This window comes from Stereum hirsutum, assembly GCF_000264905.1.
Source record: "Stereum hirsutum FP-91666 SS1 unplaced genomic scaffold STEHIscaffold_5, whole genome shotgun sequence".
Classification (NCBI taxonomy): Eukaryota; Fungi; Basidiomycota; class Agaricomycetes; order Russulales; family Stereaceae; genus Stereum; species Stereum hirsutum.
Window position 1 is genome coordinate 1,601,926 of NW_006763135.1, and position 21,434 is coordinate 1,623,359.

The 21,434-nt window shown below is 52.2% G+C and overlaps 8 protein-coding genes across 8 annotated transcripts; 6 read left to right on the plus strand and 2 right to left on the minus strand.

Annotated features, from left to right (window-relative positions):
• Window positions 1–552: 552 nt before the first annotated feature.
• On the plus strand, window positions 553–2,382 carry STEHIDRAFT_155598 (uncharacterized protein; the record flags this gene model as incomplete). Its single annotated transcript, XM_007302837.1, has 7 exons — window positions 553–636; window positions 763–945; window positions 1,007–1,113; window positions 1,166–1,253; window positions 1,349–1,439; window positions 1,492–1,605; window positions 1,676–2,382. 7 exons carry the CDS (start codon window positions 553–555, stop codon window positions 2,380–2,382), a joined length of 1,374 nt encoding a protein of 457 aa, XP_007302899.1.
• Window positions 2,383–2,909: 527 nt separating this feature from the next.
• STEHIDRAFT_167570 (uncharacterized protein) lies at window positions 2,910–5,255 on the plus strand. The gene is made up of 7 exons (XM_007302838.1): window positions 2,910–3,221; window positions 3,328–3,419; window positions 3,484–3,571; window positions 3,642–3,713; window positions 3,766–3,856; window positions 3,915–4,101; window positions 4,158–5,255. Exons 1-7 carry the CDS (start codon window positions 3,021–3,023, stop codon window positions 4,891–4,893), a joined length of 1,467 nt encoding a protein of 488 aa, XP_007302900.1. The 5' UTR covers window positions 2,910–3,020; the 3' UTR covers window positions 4,894–5,255.
• Window positions 5,256–5,365: 110 nt separating this feature from the next.
• On the minus strand, window positions 5,366–9,151 carry STEHIDRAFT_120456 (uncharacterized protein; the record flags this gene model as incomplete). Its single annotated transcript, XM_007302839.1, has 14 exons — window positions 5,366–5,841; window positions 6,138–6,222; window positions 6,364–6,474; window positions 6,592–6,770; window positions 6,885–6,945; window positions 6,999–7,157; window positions 7,232–7,366; window positions 7,468–7,506; window positions 7,580–8,106; window positions 8,214–8,334; window positions 8,429–8,527; window positions 8,585–8,771; window positions 8,825–8,918; window positions 8,987–9,151. Coding segments are annotated over 14 exons (2,165 nt in total), but the record flags the coding sequence as incomplete, so codon positions are not given.
• A 179-nt stretch (window positions 9,152–9,330) lies between these two features.
• On the plus strand, window positions 9,331–10,935 carry STEHIDRAFT_120457 (uncharacterized protein). The gene is made up of 2 exons (XM_007302840.1): window positions 9,331–10,258; window positions 10,388–10,935. Exons 1-2 carry the CDS (start codon window positions 9,449–9,451, stop codon window positions 10,622–10,624), a joined length of 1,047 nt encoding a protein of 348 aa, XP_007302902.1. The 5' UTR covers window positions 9,331–9,448; the 3' UTR covers window positions 10,625–10,935.
• A 217-nt stretch (window positions 10,936–11,152) lies between these two features.
• Window positions 11,153–12,990, minus strand: STEHIDRAFT_95292 (4'-phosphopantetheinyl transferase; the record flags this gene model as incomplete). The annotated part of the gene is made up of 6 exons (XM_007302841.1): window positions 12,933–12,990; window positions 12,785–12,866; window positions 12,616–12,719; window positions 12,279–12,488; window positions 11,498–11,653; window positions 11,153–11,407 (listed from the first exon to the last, which is right to left on the minus strand). The coding sequence occupies exons 1-6, from the start codon at window positions 12,975–12,977 to the stop codon at window positions 11,153–11,155; spliced, it is 852 nt and encodes a 283-aa protein (XP_007302903.1). The 5' UTR covers window positions 12,978–12,990.
• A 224-nt stretch (window positions 12,991–13,214) lies between these two features.
• Window positions 13,215–15,825, plus strand: STEHIDRAFT_77104 (Ribokinase-like protein). Its single transcript, XM_007302389.1, has 12 exons — window positions 13,215–13,343; window positions 13,406–13,449; window positions 13,505–13,669; window positions 13,749–13,926; window positions 13,987–14,051; window positions 14,146–14,375; window positions 14,446–14,514; window positions 14,582–15,138; window positions 15,208–15,276; window positions 15,339–15,433; window positions 15,513–15,578; window positions 15,681–15,825. Exons 1-8 carry the CDS (start codon window positions 13,242–13,244, stop codon window positions 14,755–14,757), a joined length of 1,029 nt encoding a protein of 342 aa, XP_007302451.1. The 5' UTR covers window positions 13,215–13,241; the 3' UTR covers window positions 14,758–15,138; window positions 15,208–15,276; window positions 15,339–15,433; window positions 15,513–15,578; window positions 15,681–15,825.
• Window positions 15,826–16,095: 270 nt separating this feature from the next.
• On the plus strand, window positions 16,096–16,488 carry STEHIDRAFT_54222 (small nuclear ribonucleoprotein SmF; the record flags this gene model as incomplete). The annotated part of the gene is made up of 3 exons (XM_007302255.1): window positions 16,096–16,221; window positions 16,288–16,352; window positions 16,425–16,488. Coding segments are annotated over 3 exons (255 nt in total), but the record flags the coding sequence as incomplete, so codon positions are not given.
• Window positions 16,489–17,359: 871 nt separating this feature from the next.
• STEHIDRAFT_77109 (uncharacterized protein) lies at window positions 17,360–21,354 on the plus strand. Its single transcript, XM_007302390.1, has 7 exons — window positions 17,360–17,689; window positions 17,761–17,871; window positions 17,928–18,468; window positions 18,522–18,760; window positions 18,813–18,972; window positions 19,032–20,109; window positions 20,177–21,354. The coding sequence occupies exons 1-7, from the start codon at window positions 17,574–17,576 to the stop codon at window positions 20,938–20,940; spliced, it is 3,009 nt and encodes a 1,002-aa protein (XP_007302452.1). The 5' UTR covers window positions 17,360–17,573; the 3' UTR covers window positions 20,941–21,354.
• Window positions 21,355–21,434: the final 80 nt, after the last annotated feature.

A 21,434-nucleotide genomic window follows, 5' to 3' on the forward strand; every position in this document is an offset into this window, starting at 1 on the left:
GATGGTGATGGCTCAAACACTGCGTCGAGGTCCCCTTCTTATACAAAAGATGAAGCCCGGATCCGCACGCTGACATAAAAGTATGCTGGCTCATCATTGGTTTATGACGCCTTTGCACTGCAAAAAAAAAAAACGGGTCTTGACTGAGTGGTGTAAAAACGTCATAAGCCAAGGATAATAATTTGGATCCGACTGTCTCATACAGGGCAAAAGCAGTTACGAGGGCGGACGGGCGAGACAACTAGATGGTAGATATTCTTCTCTATAGGAATTGCGGTAGCTAGCTAGCAGGGCAAGACTGATGGGCCAGTCATTCAGGCCAATTCCTGCACAGAAACAAGGCATATGGTTCCATAGTGAGGCTGTCTAGCATTTTACACCCAAGCTTTGTGGTGGTCTCGGAGGAAACCTGACGGTCAGGCTGACGCTCGCCCAGGCTGTCACAGCGCGGAAGGTCACAACCTGTCACGATCGGTCACGGTGACGCAGGAGCGCTTCGGATTCGGCGAGCTGGTGAAGAAATAATATCACATCAACTTTCTTTACTTCGCGATGGCCGACGACGCTGAATCCACGCCTGCACCAGACAATGTCGTCGATCCATCCATCGATGACAGCGAGGAGGCAGAGTCTAAGGTGCGTGCCCTTCGTGTTCACCCCTCTATATAGCGCTGACATGCTACGTCCTTGCCCGTCCTCCGCAACGCCCTTTCCCTATTCCCTACACCTTTTAACTATACATCACCGAATTTTGGACCAAAGGAGATCATGCTTATGAAACAACGGGTAGAAGAAATGGAGAGAGAGGCCATGAAATTGCGCGAGTTGCAGGCCGCTGCTGAGAGCGCGGACGGGAGTTCCGGACGGGAAGGAAGTGCTGGCGCCCCCATGGAAGGGGACGACGACAAGGCTCAGGCCGATAGTCGCAGTATATATGTCGGAAATGTATGTTTTAAACACCTTGACCACTTTACCTGTGTCGTTTCTCACGTGAAATCGACGCCAGGTCGACTATGCAGCCACGCCGGAAGACATCCAGGCCCACTTTCAAGCAGCTGGTACTATCAATCGGGTGACTATCCTCTGTGATAAGTTCACCGGCCATCCAAAAGGGTGGGTTCCATTGGTTTATCTTTTGCAACAATTTCTGAGCCGTCTGGAGTAGGTATGCGTACGTTGAGTTCGCTGAGCCCGAACATGTTGATGCTGCACTCGCGCTCGATAACTCCCTCTTCCATGGACGGTTAATCAAGGTATGATATTCGCTCTTCCTACGATCGTGTCACGTTGCTCATGATTCCTTTTCTCGATCGACCTCAGGTGACTGCGAAAAGGACAAATGTGCCAGGGTTCAACAGGGGGCGAGGACGGGGAGGTTATCGCGGTGGGCAGAGAGGTGGCTACCGAGGATACAGCCCGTACAGAGGCTCTCGGGGTCGGTGAGTAGCCAGCGGATTATGTCCAGGAATTATCCACTGACGTGCTTTATAGGGGACGAGGACGTGGTTTTTAGTGGTAAAAATACGGACTGTGGCCTCTATGTATTCTTCGCGTTCCTTGCCAGACAAACTTCGCACCGCGTATCTTGTTACCTCGCTCCTATCCGTATTTACTTATAAGCACTTGCTCTCTCTCTATGTTCTGAATGTATACAATATCTGCGCGTCCTCTACAGTGAAGAGCCGACCGTATAATCAACGAGACCGTGTTCGCGGTGCAGAATTGGGTTCAAATTATTGGCAAACTTACTCCGGCTGGTGCCGCGTCGAAGTCGCGAAGTCGACTTTGACGAGACGCGTCGAGCACTTGTACTTGGCCACCACCACTACCACCATGTTCAAGTTTTCTTCCTTGCCTCGTCAACTACAGCGGACATGTCGCTCATTATCCACCGCCGTATCCTACCCATATTCTTCGTCTGCTATCATCCCACCACCGCCCACCATGGCGCCCACTGAAGGCCTCCGGAAGGGCAAGGGCCTTATGGCTTACTTGCAAAAAACACTCCCAACAGCAGAGAAACAAACGCTCATCTCTACCTACTTCTCCAAGACGCATCCAAACCGACTACGGCCAGGGATGATCCTCACCGTCACGCTCGCGCACGCCCCGACGACGTTCTCCGGCGTCCTCATCTCCATGCGCCGACGTGGACCGGATACGTCTTTCGTTTTGCGGAACGTGGTGCAGAGGACGGGAGTGGAGATGCAGTTCTTTGTGAACTCGCCACATTTGAAGGATATCAAGGTGTTGAGGGCGAATGAGAAGAAGGCGGCAGCAGAGGGACAGAAGAAGGTGAAGGGACCGCGGTTGAACAAGTTGTTCTACTTGAGGGACTCGCCAGACAAGATGTCGGCGCTGTCGGCGGGGGTCAAGGTATAGACGTTGACATGGTATGTGGTCGTTCGTCTGCTATGTTTACAACGAAATTGATCTGACTTTACTGCCGTTCTTGACTGTTCTGCAGGTGCATGGTTCACTCTACTCTATAATACATTGCATCTCGAGCGTTCTGGAATGCTACCATATGACGTGATCCCCTTTGGAACTGTCCTTGACCGTGTCACAGATTTGGCCAATTGGGAGCGTCCCTGTTTGCAGCTGAATTTCGGTCATGCAATCAATTGTAAAGATGTCGCAGGGTGCTGTATGATGTTGTTGGCTGAAAGCTGGCAGATATGGGTCTATGGGTATATAACGAGGCTGCTCCCAACTGTGGCCAAGACCCTTCTGTAAATGCGGCTAAGACGAACGAACGTGAATTGAAAGAGAGCCGAGGGCGTGTCTTGCGGAGTGTCATAGATTACGGTAGCACGAGGCCGAAGCCGCGCTGAAGATATCGAAGGAGGTCTGATCACTACCGCCAACGTCTTTGCCTTTCCCTCATCTGTCCTCGTCCGTCGTCCGGACCCCTGCCATTCCTCAAGCTGGTCGTCTGATTTGCCCTTCAAAGCGTCGAAGCTTTGCTCTTATTACATTATCCGACCCCTAGGTTATTCAAGTCCCGAACAGTCAGGCTCATGCCGAAACCACGTTCACTGCGCTCGCTTGCCATCTCCACTAATCTCCCGAAACACAATGCGCCTCCAACTGGCAACGGACCCCCATCTCCTACGTTCTCGGACGCAACGAACGCTTCGGCCATGAATTTTGGTGAACATGGGCCGGCGAAGATCATTACGAGGATGGACCTGAAGGCTGGAATGCAGGCATACGAGAACGTGAGTCCGTTTCCACATGCTATCTCTGTCTCGGAAAGTGTGCATGGAGGAGTGGAAGCTGACGGTTGTGTTTGTATGATTTTGCTGGGTCTGTGATGGATGCTAGTTGCTCAATTGTTGTGCGAATTATCGGGCCACACTTATAACGATGTCGAGGGTTACTGCTGCTTTCGCAGATGCGATGGAGACTTGTGCAGGGTACGTCACTTTCGTTGTGTGGTTGTGGTATCCTTTGTCTCATCGTAAGGCCGTCATCACCCAGTCTGAAAGGTCCGACGTATGAGCAGGCCGCACGATTGCAGGCTGCGGGAGGCTTGCATTTCCTGATAGGGAACCATTGGCACGTCTTGGTATGCTGCTATTCGTCTCATTATTCGTGCGTTACATTGACAAAGAACCCATACTCCCTGAAAAACAAAGGCGGATACGCTGGACAAGAACTTCGAGAAGCCCCTTCGGCAACATCTAGAAACTTATCGGACGATAGTGAACGTGCGTCTACCCTGTCATTACATCTCTCGACCGTTCCTGAATTCTAGCATAGGATCGCTCTGCTGCATACGAACGAGCACTTCGTGAGAAGAGCAATATCATTCGCGACACGGAGAAGCGGAACATGAACAGAAAGGAGAGGAGTAAGTTATTTCACTCCCGAGGTCAGCTCCCTTGCCTGGATTAATGAGCTTCGGTAAGATTTGCAGAGCTTCCGAGAGGCGTTGAATGTCCTGCAGCGTCAGGTAGACGAGCTCGACGATTTGAAGGCACAGCATTATCAAGAGATCATCGAGCATGAGGAAGAGGTCTGGGACGTTGTGCAGGGCAAGGCGTGCGTAGTGGTGAGGTCAACATTGGACGTCTTCGATCGGTTCACTGCGAAAGCGTACGTCAACATACTTCCTGTCTTCGCCCATACTGCTGACCGGCATGATCCTACAGTTCAGACCCTGTAATCGAACCCATGTTACAATCCGTCCCAGACCCCTTCGATTCTTACGGCCAGCCATCGTCTGATGATCAAATCTTCAGCATACTCCCTCCATTTTCCATCATGGCCAACGTACCCTCCACATCCCCCAGCCCCATTACTGGCACACCACAAACCGAAACTGCCGACGTTTTTTCCACCACCAGCACCTCATGGACTCAACACACCCCTGAGTTCAACTCGCCAAATGGCTCCCCAGGCGGCCCTTACTATTCTGAACCCTCCTCAGACTGGGCAGATGCGACTTCTCCACCGACTTCCCCACCGCCATCGGGCTCAAATTCACCAACGCCACGCTCCCCTTCACCATCGAAAAAGCCGTCACGGCCTATCTCTCCCAATGGAGGGAGGCGAACGGAGAGCAAATTGCGAAGTGTGCTTTCAATAATCGATGAGGCTGCTGCCGGTGGTAGGACGGCTGGAACCTCAGCAGATGGCGGTGGTGGAGGTAGTAGTGGGAGTAATGGTCTAGATACTGCGGGCGCCTCGACAGTCGCGGAGAGAAGTTCGGGAACGAGTTGGGCATCGTTCCCGTTTGGAACGGGAACGCACTCCCAGGCTGGGACCCAACAGGATCATGACACCACCCCTCGAGTCTCGACGTTCTATGATATTGGGCTACCACCTCCTGAGATCCCGGAACGCAATCGAAGTCCACAGTCTGACGAGACGGCTATTCCTGCTTGAACGTTGAATGTTAAACGCTCACCTCACCCCACCCCCATTAGGCTTTTTTTCCCGCTTTCATTCCGCGACAGCTCAGCAACTCTTTCGCTGCCTAGCCTTCCCTCGGGTATTTCTGGTTTTCCTTCCTGCGTTCTTGGTTGTTCTCGGACCGTTCGTTTATTGATGTACACAGTACCCACTCACCCACCCAGCCCGTTCCGCACCGTTTTCTATCTTACTCTTCCACCTGCCATTCTCATCTTTGAATGCCACGCATCGTCCTGCTGCTCTAGTTTGTTCTGCTTTCATCCATCCAACCATCTTCTTTTCGTACTTTTCGCTACCGCTGAGACCTTCGCTCTCGCTCTTCATACATACACTTCCCAGACCCACCTTCACAGATCGACTCTTTTCAGTGACCTCCGTATGCGCTATTCCCACTCTCTGTCCTCCATTTCGCCTTTTTTATCGTCGGCCATTCACATGCTTGCCCTGCCTTTAGCGTCCTATCACATTCTGGATAGGCCTTGCACATATATGCACCGTTATTTAATGTAGCTTTGTATAAACATCCATCTTCTGTCTGTCTCCTGACCAACGGTGACCAGCCACTCAACATTACTGCACCCCCCGCTCGCCACACAAACATTCCAAGTATCTACAACCCTCGTCTTTTTCGGCGGATTGTCCCCACCTTCCGCATCAAGGATCCCTCCCACCAAATCCAAATCCCTACAACATCTCGATATTGTTGGGCCCCTCTTCACTAATCGAATGTCGCGAATGAAAAAGCTCGGGTTTGCGACTGTCGAACCCGAGGCTGAATGCCGTATTGTCGTAGCACGTCTTCACTGGCAACGGCCGCCGGGCTCTTGAACAGCAAGTCCGTGCCTGCACTCGTCTTTGGGAAGGCGATGACGTCCCGGATGGAGGTGGTCTTGCAGAGGATTGCCATCAGGCGGTCGAAGCCTAGAACACACATACACCACACATATAGAAAGAAAAGAAAGAAAAACATGACGGCCGGAAGGGGGATGGTGAGGCGGCGAGGATGTGGATACCGCAAAGGGGCAAAGAGACCAGAAGTTAGTATTGGGGATTGGGAATTGGGTATCCTGATTGGAAAGAACGAGAACGGGGGGCGTCGGGGTTTGAATAAAGAAAAAGGTAGGGGCGACGAATGGACGGAGTCGAAGGGCGAAGAGCGACGAGCGCAGAAAACAGACAAAGGTGGCTAGGGCTAGTGGAGAATCGAGAATACGCACCGAGAGCGATACCGCCGTGAGGAGGCGCGCCACATTTCAAGGCATGGAGGAGATGGTTGAATGTCGCCTTTTCTGTGTTATCGAGCTATTTATATTTATTGTTTTGAGTTCAATTTCGGAGGACCGGGGGTTCAGTGGCGAGCACCATGCCCGTCAGTATGCGGAGATGTGGCGCGTGCTAGGAGGAATATAGGATGAGGGCGGGAGCAGTGTAACTCTAACTCACTTTGAGTACGTTGGAGAATATGTGTTCTTGCATGGACGAGTCATGCACACGGACCGAGCCTCCACCGATCTCTACGCCGTTCAGGACGAGGTCGTAGTGCTGTCCACGGACCTATTCATAGGTATAGGCAGCAAACATAAGCATCGTTATTAAACTGGATAAGTAGACTCCTCTGCGCCCACGGCTCATCGCTGATGCGGTAGAGAAAGAACGAGGTAAAGGCCGTACCTCATCTACTCGCCCTGCATACAACTTATCGATGTCTTCCCACATAGGTGCGGTGAAAGGATGATGCGAGCTGCTCCATCTCCCTTTCGCGAGGAAGTCTTTGTCCTCATCCGCGTGCGTGAACAAGGGGAACTCGGTGATCCAGAGGAAGCACGGCGATATCGGAGGCACGTACGTCCCTGCCCACGAGAGCACAATCATATAAACACGGACATGCACACATCACAACAAGCAGGCAATCATGAGCGGGTATTTTTCTAGAATTGAACAGCATTTAGAGATAGTGGGCGTACCGGTGACTTGCGCTAAGTCGGCTACGCGCAATCGTTGGCGTCCCAGTGCGGTCGAGCCACCCTAGATACATTTTAGCCGTTCTGAGTTGGATGACACTGATAACCAAGAGTTACCTCTGGGCGTTGACGCCTTTTGGAGAGATATACGACATCTCCTGGGTCCACGGAGGGTGTCTGTAAGTCTGTTTGCAGGTTCTTCCCGGCCATATCCATGAACGTCCGACTCTCGGACAACCACGAAGATGGCGTCTGGTCTGTGATGAGGATCCGCTCCTGCACGACAGATGGATGGCGATGAGTGTTCGTGCATGAGCGGGCATCGATCGCAAGATGTATGAATAACTCACTACCGCATTTTCCAACGGACATTCGCGAGCCGCTTCAATGAATGGTGTATCTGCGGATTTGCGCACAACAAAACACTCCACAATCTCTGCCTTGGGAGAGGCAGGGGGCTGGTCGTGTTTGTTTGTACCGGTGATCTAGGGAAGAAGCCCAGACAGGACAACGTTGAGGTACATGCGATATGTTAGTGAGCATAAGACATGGCACAACTTTGCGCTGTGACAGAAAATAGACAAACCTCAAGGCCGAATCTCAAATCGGGCTTGTCGGACCCATACTGCCAGGATTGCACGTTTGGACAATGTTATGAGCAACGGCAAGGAGACAGACATGAAAAGGGAGTCACGCACACGAGACATCGCTTCGTTGTAGGTCATGACCCTGAACCTGTCGGGCAACTCAACGTCCTCAACCTTTGACCAAATAGCCCGAATAATGTCTTCCACCACCTCTCGAACCTCCTGACCACCGATTCGCCATCCATCTTCAGTATCCGGCTTGGCGCCCGACTCCGTGCCGTCATGATGGCGACGACCCCAGGAGACGAAGGCCATCTCGAGATCGATCTGCGTGAACTCAGGCTGCCTGTCCTTCCTCCCGTCTTCGTCGCGGAAACATCTGGCGAGCTGGTAGTAGCGATCGACCCCGCCCGAGCACATCAACAGCTGTTTCGGCTGTTGTGGCGACTGCGGCAAGGCGTAGAATAGAGGCACCTGAGCCTGCTCGGTCCCAACAGACGCTGGGCTGGCGTTTGCGTTTGCGTTCGGGTCGTCTGACGCTGACGGTGAGGATTTCGATAACCGGGTCGGGACGAGAAACTCTCTTGCGCCCTCTGGAGACGATTTGAGGAGAATCGGCGTCTCGATCTCAACGAAATCTGGACGGCCGCCGAAGGTAAGCCCGAAGGTTTCGATGATGAACAGTTGCAGTATTGGGCAGTGAGGATGCTCGGGACAGGGTCACAGGGGAAGTGGTGGGAAGTACCTCGGTCATCTAGAACTGAGCGCACGATATGGGCTACTCGGCTTCTTTTCCTAAGATTGCCGGAGAGCTCTGAGCGTCGAAGGTCAAGGTAACGATATTGGGCACGTAGGTCGTCGTTCGCCTAAAATAACATAGGAGCGCGTACGTACGATCGCCGCAGTGTCATCGAACTGAGATAAAGGAAAGGACACGTTCATGTTCGTTCGTGAACTCACCATATTTTGGGTGTCGGAGGGAAGGAAGGGCATGTTACGATCCGCGGGATTGAGCAGGGTGAAGCTCTTTACCTTGACCTCGATGTCACCTGCTGGCAGCTTTAAGGCAGCGGTGACAAATTGGCCGAGTCAAATAATGATACGAGATAAACATACTGGTCTTCTCTGGTTCTCGGGTCTCAAGGAGACCTGTCCCTGTATAAGGACAGTAGACTCCATTGGAACGTCGGATAGAGGCGCAAGAGGAGAAGGTTGGTCAGAGTTAGAGCCTCTGTACACAGTTAATTGAGTCTGGCCGAAAGAGTCCTTCAGCTGGAAGAAGGACATGGCTTTTGAGACCTTGCTTGGATGAAGATCAGGCCGAGTGGGTGGGCCACATAGTGTGGCAAAGGTTACCGTTCGGAGACAAGCCAGCCGGCCAAGACGACATTGGAGCCGACATCCTTGGAGGTTAGTGCGCCACAAGTATGAGTACGATTAGGGAAAGGCGCTATATTAACATGCAAGAGGTATCATGATGAATATTAGGAGGAGAGCAAAGAGCGAATGAGCACCCACCGGAATGAGCGCGTTGAATACTTGAACCGTGGGACTCGGATGTTGAGGCCAAGTGAGGCAGAGACGAAAGCGGTCGTGCGAACCTATTCAGGAGATAGCGGGCGTTCGGAACAATTGCACGAGCTGCAAGACGTAGGCTTGATGAAGATACGAGCAGGCTCATGGCCGACCCAAGCAAGAAGGACAGTCGCAGACGAGCGGAGAAAGAGAAGAGGGCGCGTGTACGTAATCAAATGAGCAAGTGTCGAGAATAGGACAGAGATGAAAAGAGTTGTGCCCTGATCTGTCTGTGTGCAGACTTTTGAGCGGTTGCTCTCAATCGGATGGGCTACTAGCCCTTTTCCTACTCTCTTTCTCCTTGGGGACCATCGCACGGCCTCGTTCCATATATACTCCTCCACTGCCAGCGCCAACCCGCTCGTTTATAACCCCTGCCACTCGCAGTCACCTCTTGTCATACCCATGTCTCTCCTCGCCCTCCCCGTCGAGCTCTTGAACGCCGTCTGCCAGCACCTCGAATCCGACGACCTCGTCGTACTCTCCCGCACATGTGCCACACTCTCCCCCATCGCTCAACGTCTGCTCTACCGCGTTCTTGCCATCTCCCATGCCACCCACAATCTCGATGTCGTCCTCACTCTCGCCGCTCGCCCCCATCTTGCTCTTTTTGTGCGCGAATTTTCGATCGTCATCGAAGCGAAGACGGTCGTCTTTAATTCCTACTACCGCGCTCTCGCCCATGCTCTTTCTCGCATGACCCAACTCACCTCCCTCAACATCCGCCTCGACACTCGCGTCAGCTGGATCCTCGGACTTACTCCGCCACAAAGACCACGTCTGCGCCACTTCGCCAGTTCCTTTCTTCTTGATTCATTCGTCGCCACATTTCTCCAACAAACCCCCGCTCTGGAAGAGCTTGAGCTAGACTCGTCCGCTCCACCCTCTGCCCATTCTGATACACTGTCATTGCCTTCGTCATCTCTCCCTCGCCTCATCCACTTCGTTGGGCCTACACAAGCCGCCAAGGTCATCGTGCCAGGTCGCCCAGTTCAGAGAATCCACGTTTGCGACGAGGGGATCACCGAACATGAAGTGGCGTGCTTCGCCCAGTCCACAGCTCCGATTGCTGTGCTTGACGCGATGACCACATCCCTCGTCGTCCCCCTCCTCCAGTCGCTTGCCCACCACCTCCCCTATCTCTCCTATCTGCGCGTCGCAGCACCATCACAATCGTCAGATGGTGGCTTCGCCCAGTCTCCACTACCAGACGCGGTACGTATTCTCGTAAAACCCGCTCCTGCCATCACTCTTCGCATCCAGGGATGATCATCCATGTGCTCATGACAGAACACGATGCTGATATCTGATCTTCTCATTTGCTTGTTTTTGTGTTTCGTGCAGACGTTCTACGAGCAGGTGTCCAGCGCGCTCACCATGCTGCCGGAGTTGTCAGAGTTCGAACTATCCGGTACGCACTGGGCGTCTCTTCCCGTGCACGAAAAGGGAGCCCACAAGGGCCCCGGACGCATGTGGCAACGACCCTCGTTCAGCCCGGCTCTGCCGCTCGTAGCGCCCAGAGACGAATATTTCGAGCACTTCTCCGACTTCGGTTTCAATGATTTCGCTTTTGGCTTTTGACTCGCATGTCAAGCTAGTGTCTTTGGATCGGGATCGGGACTGAGGAACCGCGAGCGACACTGTCAGCTGCTTACCGCTCTATTTTTTCTCCCCTTGCTCCACCTTCGTCTTCGTCCCGTCATGATGTTTCTTTTTTTTGTTTGTTACGGATGCTCTCTTTGCTTTGTAGCCTCTTCTGCTGTGAATATTCGTTCTGTCGTCTTCGCTTATTACTAACATACTTATTGCATCGCCTGCAGTATTTTATCACCGCTTTCGTATTCGCCTCTCCATACAGTATACCTCGTTCTCGTCGCACTAGTCTCTTCTTCCTCCACCATATTCCTATTTTTACTTACTTGTCCGATCCGCATGGCTTGTTCACATATACGAGGGCTTCTTGTCGATTGTATTGCTATTTTTTATTGCTCTGGGCTCTGGGAATCCATCCGTCTTATCTCTCCGGCTCTCGAACCGTACAATCTATATAGTAATCCGTAATACATTGATGTCCATCTGCCTTTCCTGAACAGACCCACCTTACGCCACCTAAACGGTACACTCTTCCCCCGTCAACGTCCTCACCGCCCTCCTCAAAAACATCCCCGCCTCAATCTCAACGACTTTACACCCTCCCTCTCCCTCTCCCTCCGAACCCACCGTCCTCGTCACAGTCTCCCCGTCCCCACCGGTGCACTGAGCCGCCACACCAACATACACCCCACTCCCCACCACCTCAACCTCAAACAGACTCACCTCCCAACCTCTAGGTACCTTCCCATCCACAGTGAACGTCCCATCGACCTTCTTCCCACCCCCACCACCACCCGAAGACCCCGCATCACCGACACCGACACCGACACCGACACTGGCACTAGAACTAGAATGGTTAACGCTAACGCATTCGATCCGAGCGAAATCGAAACCGAGCCCAAGTCCGAGCGCTTTCGTGTATGCTTCTTTGAGCGTCCAGATTTGGTAGAAGGTCTTTAGCGCTTCGTGTGTTGGCTTGGATGGATCGAGGAGGAAGGCGGATTCGGAGGGGGTCAGCTGGTTTGTGTGTTTTGTGTGTTTTGTGTGTTTGTGTGCACATTTCGTGGCGTGTCACGTCGGGAGTATGTATTGTCCGTGCCCGATCGACAGGTCGAGTGAATGAACCATAAAATTGATTGCGGTGGTTTTTGTGGGATGAAGAGTATGGTTAGTTGGTCTCTGTTTATGCGGGGCGTAGGGAGAGAGATGTGTGATGTGTGATGTGTGAAGGGAAGTGGGGAAGGAAGGAAGGAAGGAAGGAAGGAGTAGACTTGGCTGGATGGGGATAATGAAATCGGGCATAGATGCAGAAGATTGATGCAACGCTAATGCGAATGCGAATGCGATGCGATGGAACTCGGGGCCGACTAGCTCAGGCCGGTATTGGGTATGATACGATTTCAGGATTTCAGGATTTCAGGCCCGAAGCTCGGGGATAAGGGGGGTACGGGCGTCGCGGTAGAGATCAGGGGGCGACGAGGAAGTGAGGAATGAGAGTGTGAGTGGATCAGGGGGGGCAATAAGAAAGGTATGGTCGGAACGAATGGAACGATATCGGGAGGGTATGGCGTGGTTGGTGCGATATGCCCGAGTCAAGAAGGAGGTGTGAACGATTCAGAACGAGAATGAGACGAGCGCTTACCGCCTCTCCTACGGTGCGTACAAAGCTGCGAAAGGGCACTCGCAGCGGGAGTTGACACTTCATGATGTCGACGCCGAGACGACCGGCTCGCGCAGAATCGCCATCGCCATGCACGTCGGTATTCGAGTCCAGTGGGCCGAGGACCATGGCCACGAGTTCATTGTCATGAGATACGTTGAAGGCAAGGCGGGGGTTGAGATCTGGCGTTGTCTGTCGTACGGTGTAAATTTAGGGTTGGGTTGACAGCCAAGCAATTAGCGTTCACTTCATGAAGAAAGTTAAGACGTAGGTGTCTAGATGGTCGATAGGATGCGAGGCCCGAAGATCGAGGACGCACAAAGTACGGTTTGCCAGCGTCCGTTTTGTCGAATGTTATGGACTTGGCGGGGACGCCTCGCTCGCTGAGGAGCACTCGAGGGAGCAGTCTACCAATGAGGCAGCCTAGTGGTATTCTATATCGGTCACATGCTCTGTTCCATAAGTCTCCAGAGGCCACAAAAACGCACGACAAGAGTCCTCTCTGCGGAAGAACCGCTTAATGCGGGCCACAGAGTCATCATCCACCAAGCTAAGGCCGCGTTGGTAAAGCTGTCAGCAAACAGGGAGTCGATTTCAATCACTGCCAGATGCAAGACGGAGAACTTAAGTACGAACAGGTTCCGAGAGTTTCGTAGGATGGGTGACGACCCATACCTCCATGCTGGAGGATCCCAGCCTTGCTCCCGAGATGGTCAAGAACAAGCTTCGTAGCCGGCTGATTAGATTAGATCGTCGCTCAACTAAACATTTGATCGGTGCCTGTCGTCCTCGGTTATCTTATCTATAGCAGCAGTCATTTCATGGCCCTGGTCCTTCCGCCATGGCACTCAACTCCGTCCACTTTCCTCATTTCTTTTACTCACCTTCAAGTGGCCTGCATTAACTTCACCGCCACGTCCTAACACCCTCATTTATAGAACAGCAATGTCTTTCCGGGACTTTGTAACGCTTGGGTTATTCATCATCGATGAGTTCAAGTTCTTGGACGAGAATGGCGAGCCAACAGGACGAAAAGCTTCACCATCCGTACGATTTTATTGGAAGCTTGCTGCAACATCAGACGTACTACTTACTGCTACGATGGTTAGATTGGTGGTGGAGGCACATTTGCAGCTGTCGGCGCCCGTATATGGTACGCTCTTTCTGCTTCATCCCTGATCACAACTTAAACCCCTTTGCGCACATAGGTTACCTGCCGACCAAGTCGGCGGAATAGTAGACAAGGGTCATGATTTCCCCTCAGACGTAGACGCGCAACTCAAAACCTATGGAGAAGATATGTGGCTCTTCAGGGAGAATCTTGACAGACAGACGACGAGGGAGTTGAGCATTTACAGAGGAGAACATAGAGGGTCCGTCTCGCCATCTACACCTGAGGCACACGATATGCTGACAATGGAAACTTGCATGACATGATGTGCATTTCTGCAGCTACGAATATCTTTCCGGACCACGAATACAGCTAAGTCCACGAGATCTCATCGGGACAAGGATGGAACGCCCCAAAGCCTTGCACTTCTGCTGTTCGCCCGCACGAGCGAAGGACATCACGAGTCAGATCAAACTAGTCGAGGACTGGCACCCTACGACGATTTGGGAGCCTTTGCCCGTGAGTTGTTCACTCTGTTGATATGACCGCCAAGAGGCTGAATGAACGCTGTGGTTCCAGAATTTCTGTATACCAGAATATTTGCCTGCTCTCACCGAGGTATTACCTGCGATCTCCATCCTCAGGTGAGCCTGCTTTACTTTACCCACACCTCGACCTGGATCTACGCCTCCAGCTTTCGTTTCCGACCCGACATAAACTCGTCCGTCATTATTATAGCCCAAACGCCGAAGAGAGCTTCGAACTCCTCTCTCTACCATCCACTGTATCCAAATCCACCGTTGAGCACGCCGCTACCAAGCTCCTCGACCTCGGTGTCGGCGCCGACGGGACTGGCTGGGTGATCATACGTTCCGGAGGCTTGGGTGCGTATGTGGCGTCTAGGGGGCGTAAGGGAGAGTGGATTGAAGCATTTTGGAAGGATCAGAGCAAGGTGGTGGATGTGACAGGTGAGTTCAGAGACGCATCGTCATGCGGGTGGGAGGGAACTCTTTGAGATGAGTTGTTTTCGTGAAATAGGAGCGGGTAACAGTTTCCTCGGAGGGCTTGGTGCAGGGTTGGCATTGACGGGTGGGGATGTTGTTCAAGGTGCGTTCGTGACTGGTTTTGTATTTAATCACCAGGCCCAATGACGACCGCACGAAAAAAATGACAGCGACATTCCACGCCACGATATCAGCCGCATTCACCATCGAGCAACAAGGCCTTCCCCGCCTGACCTCTTCACCCTCATCCTCGTTCTCAGAAGAATCTTGGAACGACGACACTCCACGAAGGAGGCTCGAGGACCTCCGGGCGCACCATCCTCATCTGCTCTCACACTCGAACTGAGACCGAGCTACAGAAAGCTCGTGTACAACACTCAAGAGGCACACGTAGAATAATGATAACACGAATAATAAGCAAGAGGAGACAGGTATTACAAACGTACTGAAAGTGCAGGGGGCCATCTGGGCGGCTTGTCGGACGTATGCGGAATAGTGATACAGTAGGGTTTCAATCGCCGTGTGTAAGGCCAGCGGCGCAGCCTGAGGTTATGGAATGGTCCAATGCGAATGTCATGAGCGGAGTGGAAGGTCATTCGTCTATTCATCATTGCTGCGTTGACTGGAAGCGAGCACGACTTTGTGCGAAGAGGGCCTCTTGTTGAGCTAGTAGCTCTTCCTCTGTAAGCCCCGACTGCTCGAACTTCGAGACCTTCTTTTCCCGGTCCTGGATATGGGCGGTGTTAGAAGAGTATGCCGCATCATGCCTACAGTTTGGCAAGATATATTGACGCACCTTTTGCAGTTGTTTGTGGTCTTTCAGCACATCCTCCACCTCGTCCTTGAACTTGTCGAACCCCAGCCGCTGTATATTGACGTTCCATCGCAAAGATTATCTCGGTGACTTTGTAGCTGGAGAAGACAAACCTTGAGCGCGCCGATGATGTGTTCTGGTGCGATCGTTTTCTTCGACTCTTGTTCGCAGATCTCGTTTGCCTCGGAAGAGATCAAGTGAATGAACTCTGTATCAAGAACAACACAGAATTTGACTAGTCAGTGACGGTATGGAAAGGCGTTACGGCGGGGGAATGGCCTCTTCACCTACACAACACTCGATGACCAGATCACGCGTGTCCTTCGCGCATGTCACATCATTTGGCAAGAGTTCTAAGAGTTCGAGATGATTAGTTTACGAGGAAGTACCAACAAAAGAATGTGATATGATCAGCAAGCTGATATTCTGAGAAGGAGCGGGGTATTCAGACGCACCTGCAATCATCTTCGCGACAGTTGCCTTTGGTAGGGATAAATCATCGTCTGGCGGTGGACCGGAGTGCCCTTCGCGGTCGGACATGGCTCAACAACAAGAAAAGTATAGATATATATGATAGGACAAGGCTACTGTGCCGCGCGGGGGTGGAAATGGGAGGCCTTCACGGCCGAGGGGAAGGTTTATATAGGTTTATATCAGTATGCACCGAACGGGTCCCATTTCCAAAGTCCGCGCGCGCACGGCCGCACGTGGACGAGTTCTTCGTCTCGTACCTTCGTTTGCGACGTCCATCATGTCTGCCGTGCGTGTCTTCTTGCTGTTTTCTCTTCCAGTTCCTCTAAAGAAATCTGTGGACCGATATGATATATATACTGACGCGTACTCATTGGTGATTTTCGTCTTTTCGTTTAGGTCAACCCAGTCAACCCAAAACCTTTCATGCAGGAGCTGACGGGCAAGCCAGTGTTCGTCAAGCTGAAGTGGGGATTAGAGTACAAGGGCTTCTTGGTCAGCACAGATGGCTACATGAATCTTCAGGTGCGTCTTATTCTGCCTGAATCTTATGATGTAGCGTGAGCGCCTAATAATAGTGTGGCTCCTTAGCTTGCGAACACTGAGGAGTTCCAAAACGGGGAGTCGACGGGTACACTGGGCGAGGTATTCATTCGGTTCGTATATCTCTTTCTTCTCATGTCGTGGAAAACAAGGTCTCTAATTGTGGTTTTGGTATGTCTTTCTAGGTGTAATAACGTGTTATACATTATAAGTTTCCTATTTACTATCTTGCACGAGTGTAGCAACTAACATTCGTCTTCGTTTCTGCACAGGGAGGCACCAGCCGAGTAAACGCAGTGCATCGAATACTCATGCTAACGACTGCTCTCATGGTAGTCCACCTCACTTCGGCACGGCATGTCGAAGAGGCGAAAAGCGGATCGTCGAGATCTGGCGATGTATCAGTATACTTGGAGATGGTGAACGTGGTGTTGGCATGGATGTTCTCCCTGTATTCTTCCAATTGGTGAATCAACGCTTGCCCGTACGTCTCTGGTAACTTTCGTTTCCAACCGCTGGCCACCTACCGTGAAATTGCTCCCGCCAATCCTCCCGCCACACCAGCGTTCAAAGTACCCGCGTCGTGATCTGCCATCTTTCATATGCCCTTCCAGCGGGCCAATGTAGACGCCAAAAAGTCACTGGATCCATCGAAACACCGCTGGCTGACTGGACTGTGAACCCAACGCGCTTAACCATGACTTATCCCACTTGGCAGACTTTGTTTTTGGCATTCTGCCCTACTAGTGAGTACAATCTGGACGTTTCGTTGACATGTGCAGAGCGTCGGGCAGAAGAAAGACAGGAGAATGTTCCCAAGCCATCAAAGATTTCAAGATGCCACGTTGAACGCTTGGGTGCCATTCTCCGAACCGGCGTAGCCGGTGTGGATGAGACAAGATACGGCCTTGTGTTGGATCACTTATGGAGACGATACGCGCGGGTGAAATTGTGAGCACAATAGCATGGCGCTGGATGGAATGAGAGTTCGCTCGCAAGTGACGACCGTGAACCCAACAATTGCTCGCCACAATAAGGCCCGCGGAAAGGGGCAAATGGCGGTGTTGGGTACCATGGCACTATGACCACCTGAATATTCTGAGACCTGTGGTGACTTGTATATGGAGTGAGAATCGCAAGCGGCCAAATACGAGATATCTGAGCGTTAAATGTGGCTGTAGTACTAGTGTGTAGAGGGGTTGACTCGGATAAGTAGGCGGGCGGGCTGTGTGCCTTTCCTTTACTGCTCCCTCGCTCCGGCCACTCCGCGTGCACCGACCCATTATTTCTCGTCCCTATCCGTCCTTGTTCCCGACATCCACCACGACATCCCCATGGCCCACCAGACCAAGAAGAAGCGCGTCGACGACCAACAAGTCCCCGTCGACGTCGGCCAACGTCCAGTGCAGTTGCAGAGGAGAAGGGTTTGGAGAGCCTGCGAGAGTTGTAGGTGCGCATACCTTCGTCAGCCCTCTTATCCTACTCAGCTCAGTATCTGAACCTTGCCTACCCGGTTCTTAGGCGGAAGAAGATTAAGTGTGATGGAACCGAACCAGTTTGTTCTCAGTGCTCGGCTTCAAACTCTCAGTGCGTTTGGCTGCAGACCAAAGACAGGGCGGCTCTCAGTAGACAGTGCGCCTAAGTCCATCCTATTGTTTTCAGTGCCTGTCTCACACGAAATCCATCAGCTATGTCCAGGAGCTTGAGGCCCGTTTACTTCACATGGAGAACATCTTCAACCAGTTAGCCCCTGTCATTGGCGAGCTGGGACAGAACGCGGACGGTACTCCGGTTCTCTCTTTGCCTCAAGGTCTATCTATCTCCGCCGCCACAAACGCTGCCAGCACCTCTGTTGTTCACCAATCTACCGTCGACAACGACCGACAGTGTCAGCCAGCTGTTCAGACATCCAATTCTAATCCAGAATCTCCATCTTCTGTCAAGATCGAGGACGATGTTACTGATTCTCTTGGTCAACTCACCCTCGACGAGCATGGCCACATGCGATGGATAGGGGGTTCCTCGACGATGTCCCTCATACAGTCGTTCAGGGCGGCGACAGCTTCGTCCCAGTATCGTCTATCGCCTATGTCTGATAACGATCCCAGTACACCCGCGGGAAACGCAAATAAATTATACTTCCCGGCCTCTGTCTTCTTTGGCAAAGTCCGCGCGCTCCCTGGTCCTGAGGAAGTTGAATATCCTGAGCGAGATTTAGCGGATGCACTGGTACGTACGGCCACGAAATTCAGAGGGGAATGTAAATGCTCATATCCTCACAGGTTCAAGCTTACTTCTCCAAACTTCATTTCCTAATGCCAGTCCTCGACAAGCCGTCATTTATGCGGCAGTACGAATATCTTATGGACAGGACGACAGACCCCAACCTTGCTCGTACTGAAACTGCTTTCATCTCTCTTGTTTTTGCCGTATTCGCATGCGCCGCTCAACTCGTTGAGGACCCAAGGCTCAAGGGGGAGAGGCCAGACGACGGAGGCATGGGTATGCTATATTACGAACGGTTGGTCTGACCTATATTTGTCTTCTTACATTGACTTACATTACTTTGATAGAGCTCTCATCCTTCACTACATCAGTCATGCATCAATCCAAATGTCTCATGTTCAGTGTTTTGTTCTGATGGCCTCATTCTTGTGCTCTGTCAACTGTCTACCCCAAGCGTGGCTCTTGATAGGACAAGCCGTACGCATGGCTCAAGACCTAGGATACCACGTACGTGGTCCCTATACGAAGTGCTAACGTGATGCAGAGAAACTGATACTATGAACCAGCGATCTCCACGACGTCTTATGATCAGCTCAATCGAGAAGGAGACTAGACGTAAGCTTTGGTGGGGAGTATACACTCTCGACCGAATGCTTGCCCTTTCACTAGGCCGTCCATTAGGCATCGAGGACTGCGACTGTGATGTCGAGCTCCCGGTCAACGTCGACGACGGAAGCCTCCCCGACTATTTCGCAGGCGCACCAATGACCCAGGAGTCCGAAGAACTTTCGCTCATGACGGGCTTTATCTATCTCGGAACGTTATATGTGATCGCTGGGAGAGTCATGCGTCAGGTCTATAGCGTTAACTTGATGAGCACGGACAACCTGGAACCGGAAGGAAGGGCACAACTGCAGCGCGACGTCGAGATCCTAGATAAGGAGTTGACCAAGTGGCTGGACGATCTGCCCGTCGTGTTCAAGTCGAATCCGGTGAACGAGAGCCAGGTGTCCATGGGAGCCGTGCTATGTAGCCACTACTACTCCGTTCTGACTGCCCTGCATCGGAACCTCCTTCCCGTCAAACGCGATCAGCCTATCGCCCCGCGTTCCACGGCCAAAGCAGTATCCTCTGCCCGTGCATGCATCCGCCTCGCGCCGTTTATCAAGAGTGTCGTGCCTCCATCCCATCACCTGGCCTTCTTCATCCAGCATCTTTTCAGCTCCGCAGTCATCATCTTGCTGTACGCTATGCACGTTACAGATCCAAAGGCCGCAGATTTGGCCATGAACGAGGCTCAGAGTTGCCTGCCGGCTCTCGAATCATGGGAAGGCCATTGGCCTGGAGCTCGGAAGTGCAAGGAGTTGCTGGAAGAACTTATGGCCACCGCACGCGAGGCCATCCAGTCGGCGCAGATGAACCCGAATACCGAGGGATCTCGACAGTCCAATTCGCCGGCATCTCAACCTTCTTTCTCCGTACCTCGTAGTATGGAGGAACGCAGTCGCAAAGAGTCACTAACTGCACGGACCTCTTCGACCGGGCGGCCCATCAAGACTCCTGGAAAATTGAGTAGGAATCTGTCGCCCGATGCTGGACGTGCGTCCAGACAAGGCCAGCCTGCTTCTGCTCTACGATATCAGGGTAAGCCTAGTCCCATTCTCATGAACTGGGTTGCTATATTAACGCTATTTTTGCTGTGTACTCCCAGCTGGTCAGCGTGCACGCTCGACGTCTCGCAAACGTGGTCACGACGACCCCGAAGGACCCGATCAGCCTGGCCCTTCGAGTCCGTATGGCCTATCTTTCCCTCTTTCGTTCAACGGTGGGAAGACCCTGACCTCGCAAGAGTCGCCAACGTCTCAGACCTACCCATCGCCTCCTATGGCGCACATCGACACAGTTAATGATCATAACTCTGGGATGATGGCTGGACCGCCTCTGTTTGGCACCATGAACCCGCCATTATCGCCCATGTCGCGGGCCCCATCTGGCCACTCATCTTTTGAGTTCGACTTTTCAATACCCTCAACGGCGTCGAATCCAAATCCGTTCGCTCAACAGAATGCAGAAACTGTGCAGTGGAACGGTCAAGGTGGTCATTCCAATGGCACTAACGGCATGAGCATCTTTACGAATGGCGGACAGGGCAACGACAACATGTTCCAGCCCACAGCAGCGTATGATATTTCCTCCTCAGCCCTCGACTCTTCCTTCTTCCCGTACGATAACAACACATCCCAGCTTGGAGTCGGATTTCCTGGCATGGCGTCCATCGCACCTTCGACTCACTTCCCAGCACCAGGACTGCCGTTCCGTGGGCTCGATTTCATTCGGAACTTCGAGACCGGGAATGAGGGATATCAGGCGCAGGACTTGGGGCACGGATTTGATGCTGGTGCATTTAGGATGGACCCGGAGATTGGGTTCAGTCTGGCGGATTATACGAATTTTGACCAACCGAACGGACAGTAACAGTGACTTGTGTCGGGTATGTAATGAATCTATGGACCTTTCTGCGACCTTTGCTTCGTTTCGCTTTGTGAGGTGTTGTCCATAACACGCTAACGACCTATGCCTCGTCTCTTCGTTCTGTGCATGCGCATGGGTTTTGCGTTCTTACGCACAATCGTCACCCATGGACATTGCTGTTTTCTCTGCACTTCTACGTATATCTGTACTCGTATATGTATGCGGAAGTTTTATGTTGTTTTGCTGTCTTTGAGGGGGGAGAATGAATACATTGTACATTAGTTTTGTCAGTGTTCTTGTACGCGTTACTTCCACGGTTTTTTTCAGCCGGGGTATACGTTATTTAGAACTACCTTATAACCTTGCTTTTACTTCGTTTACTGTACTTCATACTTCTATGCCAGTTTCTCTTTTCGCACCTTGACTTGTGTAACTCCGTCATGCTCGTCGAGTGCTCAGCGCTCAGGCTCCAGCTAACAATCTGTGGGCCACAGTGG